The following is a 6,088-nucleotide window of genomic DNA, read 5'->3' as shown; positions in this document are numbered from 1 at the left end:
TACCAAAAATACGATATTGCAGGGGCGGACCATCCTTATGATAAGGGGTAGCCCCCGCTACCCCTTGACGCTCCGGTGGTAGTGTAAGTTTTGGAAAAAATTTGACGTTTTTTAGATTTCGTTACCCTTTTTTTAAACGTTAAGGATTTTCTAGATCCGCCACTACGATAATGTGCATGTGATGCAAACCATCCCAAGATCGATCCATTCGCCCCATGATAAAAAGGCCTCGGAGCACATATATGGATAAATTTTAGTCAGCAAGCCATGAGCACATGCTAGGTAACTTTTTCAAGTGATTTGTATTATGAATAAATCTCCAAAATGCTGTCAAAAAGATGCTGCTTATAATTTTACCAAACACTTGTTTGTTTGTTAACAAGTCAATATTCAAAGACAATTTCACAACTAACATCACATATTTAGACAAACAAGTAGAGGTTCGACAGACCACCAACTACAAGATTAACCAAATCAAATACCAATCATTTCAGCTGTCGAACGATCAAAGATCTCATGCCGCTGTTGATCACCACCCGAACCTTCAGTAGGTATCCCGGGGCCACCAAAACACAGCCACTGGTTCACCGATGGCCTGCTATTCACCACCCCTTGTTCTTCATCAACTCCGTCATCAAACATATGATTTGAGTTCGATGAACCCACAACGTCGATACCCTTTTGTTTATTATCCAACGAATTATCTGAAGATAACGACGACTTCGAAAATGAGTGAGACCGTGACCCTCGGGTTAAATGTGGCATTGCCTGCATAACACCATTAACCAATCCAGAAGCAAGTTTCTTTTTGACAGTTGGACTGGGAAGATTACTCCTTGCAGCAAGTGTTCTTTTGTTGTTTGGAAGTGATGATGCGTTCGAGTATTGCTGTCTCAATGGAACGGGGATTTCTTTAAAGTTTTGTGTAGAAACCGAACCTTGTTTTCCTTTCTTTATCGCTCTAATCCACCGAAGAAACCGTTGTATGCCCTTCTGCTTATTCTTTTTAACAGTCTTGGGTTCTACATTCGAGTTTGAGTTTGAACTCGAGTCGAGTTGACTCAGCCCTGGAGAATGCATACTAAAAGTCGGTGTACCATAAGCAGTAGAGGTAGCACTATCCATCCCGGTATACAAAAACACTTCTGAATCCGACAGTTTGAAGGAAGTTCCGGGACTAGTACCGCCACCGCCGCCGCCACCATTGCCGCCCATTCTCAACCTAGAAGCAAAAAGCTTTCTTGCTGTGTAATCTTGGCTACTGAGAGTTGCCCCCGCTGAGATTAGTTGTCTAGTGAGTAGCTCCGACGAAGCCGATCCTGGCCGTTGCTTAAGAAGATCAAGCGGAGCCATACCGTTGTTATCACGGATATTCACATCGAGTGAACCCGCAATCATGAGCAGTTCCACCAAGTCGCTGTGTAAGTTCCCACTAATGGCTAAATGAAGAGGGGTTCTTCCTTCATTATCTGTAGCATTAATCGTTTCTTCGATTTTAAACGATTTCGAGCAGACTAACTGTTTCATGAGAACAATCTGGCGGTCAAGTCTCCGAAAAGTAGGCGCTTGAAAACCCGTTACCGCCTTATGCAAAAACGTCTCTCCCGCATTGTTTCTTGAATGGATAGACTCCGGACACGCTTGAATCAAAACTTCAACCGTCGATAACTGCCCTCTGTAAGCCGCTATATGTAAAGCCGTGTTGCCTTGTTTGTCCGTCGAGTTTATCATTCCGAACAACGAAATAAGATCTTTAACCACCTCAACCTGTCCGCGCGCAGCTGCTGTGTGTAAGATCGTCGAACACTGAACATCTCGATAAGCTAAAACATCTTCGACAGAGCAATCACTAAGAAGCTCTTTTAATATCTTCAAATTACCACCTCGTGCCAATGCGTGAACCGCTCTGTTCTTCATTTCCTGCTTGTAACCGAACGGAATCTCCCCAATATGTTCCTCTGACTCTCTGCCATTACCAGACATAAACCGCGGTGACATAGCGAAATCGTAAATAACCCAAAAAACCTCACAGTTCTTGCTCCTAGCAGCAGCGTAAAGTATATCAGTCACACCATACTCCCCTTCTCCGAAAACCAAAAGCGGGTCTTTCTGCAGCAATTCTTGAACAAAATGCAAGTCACCAGCAGAAGCAGCAGTGTACAAAAGCCACCCTCCATACCCAGATCCGATTAACGAGCTTTTCCCTCTTCTGCATTCGCCCTCGTGTAGCAGCCTCCGGGCTACAAAAGATCGGTTTTTGGCGACGCATTCAAACTGTTCTTCATCATCCCAGACAACCTCGAGGCGGCGTATACGCCGAAGAGATGTCAGTTTGATTAAATGGTTGCCGTCCATGCGAAGAAGCTCCCGGACCAAATCGTAGTGCCCGTTGGCCGCTGCCCAGTCGATCGGAGAGGCGAACCACCATTGGTCCCCTGTGCTCTCCCATCTGAGGGGAAAATACGTTGGCATTGATCTATAACACACACCCACTAAATGGTTATCAATTTCACCCTAATTGAAGTTCAAGATTACTGCAATAACAGAACAAGAATATTATTAAGCTTAATGGGTGAAAAAAGGCATTTTGAAGGCCTCAAAACACAATCAAAGCATAAACATCATGTGAAAGTAACCACTATAGCTTGTCAGAGGCATAAGCATGCTCACTTAAAGAAATAATGACCACTGTTAAACTAACCCTAATTCATCATTACAGTAACTAAAATCACTGAAACCATAACATTAAACAACAGTATTCAAGAATAATCATTACCCTTTGAACTGAAGATTTCTCTTTTAAAAAGGTAACCCCATTACCCAAACAATCAAACAAAAAGAGGATTTAGTAAATCATGATTCAGATAAAAGCAACAACAAAGAGAAAATTGTAGCAACTTATGATGCAGTAAGATGAGAGGGAAGTGGGTTGTGTAGGGATATGAATATGGCGGGAAGAGTGTGGGGGGAAGGGAAGATTCGATGGTGAAAACTGTAAAAGGGAATAATGGCAGAAGAGATGCAGAGAGGAGGTGTTTGACGAAATGCCTGAAAGAGAAAAAGGTGAATTGAATAAAGAGAGTGGAGAGGATCGAAAGATGGGAAGACGAGACATTGCATTCGCGCCTTGTCGTTATCGTCACGCGGGAGTATCAATACGATTGATTGTTAACACGTTAGTTAAAGATTTAAGAATATTTATTTATTATTATTATACGGATTTCAGACTCTTTTGGACTTTTGTTAATGGTTAACTTTGACCAGTTATGTACCTTGTTTTACTAAATTAAGTAATGAAACTTTGAGTTAAATGTCGTTTTAGTTTAAATGTTTTTGGTGATTTTGTCATTTTAGTCTAAAGGTTTCATTTTTCGTCTATGGGTCCAAAAAGATTTTACCGTTGTCATTTTAGTCCACTGAGTTAACTTCATTCATTTTTTCTGTTAATGAGAAGCGCAATTTGGTTATTCTATATGTAATTCTGTTAACTAGAAGAGCAATTCAGCCATAAAAAATGACCGAATTGCTTTTCTCGTTAACAGAAAAAATGAATGAAGTTAACCCAGTGGACTAAAATGACAACAATGAAACTTTTTTAGACCCACAGGTGAAAAATGAAACATTTTGATTAAATTGCCAAAAATGACCAAAACCATAAGTACTAAAATGACATTTAACTCTCAAACTTTTTTTTAAGAAGTTTAATATAGTTTTGAGTAAACTGCCAAGATGGTCCCTGAGGTTTGGTCACTTCTACCACTTTAGTCCAAAACTCAAACATTTTGAATCTGGATCCCTGTGGTTTCTATTTTGTCGACATTTTCATCCAAAATCAAAATCTGATCAGATTTTTCAGTTAATATCAAACTTTTTTTTTGTCTTTTTCCTCTCTTTTAATGAAGACAAAATGGTTTTTTAACGTTTTATTATAACAAATTAAAAAATCTGACCATTTTTGCACTTCATTAAAAGGGAGAAAAATGACAAAACAACTAGTTGTTAATTAAAAAATTTGACAAGATTTTGATTTTGGATGAAAATGGTAACAAAATTGAAACCACAGGGATCCAGATTTAAAAGATTTAAGTTTTGGGCTAAAATGACAAAAGTGATCAAACCTCAGGGACCATTTTAACAGTTTGCTCTATAGTTTTTAGAGTTTGGACTTTGGATAAGAAGTTGTGAAACTAGAATTAAAGAAATGGTATTTTAGTTATCATTGAACAAATAAAGAAATGAAGGATTATAGTTCTTAAGTGGGACTGTGGGAGGTAAAAGAGAAAAACATTGTAGTTATCAATTTAACATGTGACCGGTAATAAAGAAACAGTTATTATTTGATAAGTAGTATTCGAATATTTCTGTGATGCGGCACTTCATCTGAATATGCTATGTATTCTTTGTAGATTTATAGTCAGTTCGACCTTAAAAATTCGTGTACCTTGTTCAAGTTCGAAAAAACATGTCATTAGGCTTAACGAAATTGGGTATTGTGCTCACTAAAGGTCTAGACCTAATGCTAATGGGCTAAAAATTAATCTAACCCATAAGAATAGTTTTGTAAGTGGACCTATGTTGGTGTTTGTATGAGTATACCCTATTAAAAAGTTTTTTTTACATATACATATCGTTTTATTTTTTTAAATAAGGTGTTCTTCAAAATATCGGGTCCTGGCCGATAGTCCTCCCCGCCTACCCTCAGGGCCGCCCTTGGATATAGCATAAGGTAAAAGTCAGTTTTGCAATTACATATAATAAAACTAGGTTAGAACCCCGTGTATTACACGGGTTGAATAAATGTAATTTAATAAATTAAATAATAAAAATTTATATCTTTATCGAGCATGTATATTGTACGGGTTAAATTAATGTAATTTTATATATCAAATAATAAAAAAGTTATATCTTTGAAAATCATGTGTATTACACAGATTAAATAAATGTAATTTTGTATATTAAATACTAAAAACATCGTATCTTTAAAAAACTTGTGTATAAACGGGTTGAATAAATCTACCGAATAATAAAAAATTACATCCTTAAAACCCCGTATATTACACGTGTTGAATAAATCTGAAAGAGAGTTATATCTTTAAAAATCATGTGTATTAAAACTTGTAGATGTAGAAATGATAAATAATATTAGTTAATTTTATTTTAAGTTTCGTAAAATATATTTGATACCAAACTAAACAAAACGTTCAAATATATAGTTAATATCAAGAGTAAATTACAATTTTGGCCACTGTGGTTATATCACTTTTACCCTTTTAGCAAAAAAATGAATCTTTTAACATCTGAGCCCCCAACGTCTTTTTTTCTAACTCTTTTGGCCCCTAACACTAACCCCATCCATTTACTTTTGTGGGCCAAAAGGGTTAGAAAAAAAAAACATTAGGGTCCAAAAGGGTTAGAAAAAAAGACGTTGAAAGCTCAGATGTTAAAAAATTCCTTTTTGGGCTAAAAAGATAAAAGTGATATAACCACAAGGGGTCAAATCGTAATTTACTCTAATATCAAATTAGATAACTAAGTTTGAATTTGAAGTAAATAGATAAATATAAAAGTAATAATTAAACTAAATAATATTTAGTAGGAGTATTATCTATAATTAATTAGAAGAAATTAAATTAAAATAATAATTATTCATAAGACATGGCCTGATATGATGACAAGTGTCCTAAAAGTAGTTTTTTTATTATATAGTATAGATATAGATGACATCCCCAAAACCACAATATTGGATGTCCACATTAAGTTCCGTATAACTATTGCCATTGACTTTCGTTGATGTTAGTTATTTAACCTTGGTTTATTAGGATACCACATATGATTCAATGTATGTTGAAACAAGTCATGTATTTTTGTGATTGATTATTTACAACGTAACAATATACGAAGTAATATAAAGGTACAAAATTGTTTGTATATAATAATACAATTTGAAATTTACAATCTATAAATATACAAACTAAAATAGTAAGTCAAATAACAAAAGCATTGATTGTATATTATAAACAAACTAGTTATTTTCCGCCTGCGTGTTGCGGCGGGGACCCAATGACTGCAAAACGCGTGTCCGTAACGG

At 36.2% G+C, this 6,088-nt stretch overlaps 1 protein-coding gene across 1 annotated transcript; it reads right to left on the bottom strand.

The window, feature by feature from the left end:
• Window positions 1-325: 325 nt before the first annotated feature.
• LOC110878380 (ankyrin-2) lies at window positions 326-3,124 on the bottom strand. The gene is made up of 2 exons (XM_022126675.2): window positions 2,777-3,124; window positions 326-2,534 (listed from the first exon to the last, which is right to left on the bottom strand). Exon 2 carries the CDS (start codon window positions 2,470-2,472, stop codon window positions 475-477), a length of 1,998 nt encoding a protein of 665 aa, XP_021982367.1. The 5' UTR covers window positions 2,473-2,534; window positions 2,777-3,124; the 3' UTR covers window positions 326-474.
• Window positions 3,125-6,088: the final 2,964 nt, after the last annotated feature.

This window comes from Helianthus annuus, chromosome 9 (assembly GCF_002127325.2).
Source record: "Helianthus annuus cultivar XRQ/B chromosome 9, HanXRQr2.0-SUNRISE, whole genome shotgun sequence".
Taxonomy (NCBI): domain Eukaryota; kingdom Viridiplantae; phylum Streptophyta; class Magnoliopsida; order Asterales; family Asteraceae; genus Helianthus; species Helianthus annuus.
The sequence above is the reverse complement of the archived record's forward strand: the minus strand, read 5'-3'. Positions and strand labels throughout refer to the sequence as shown.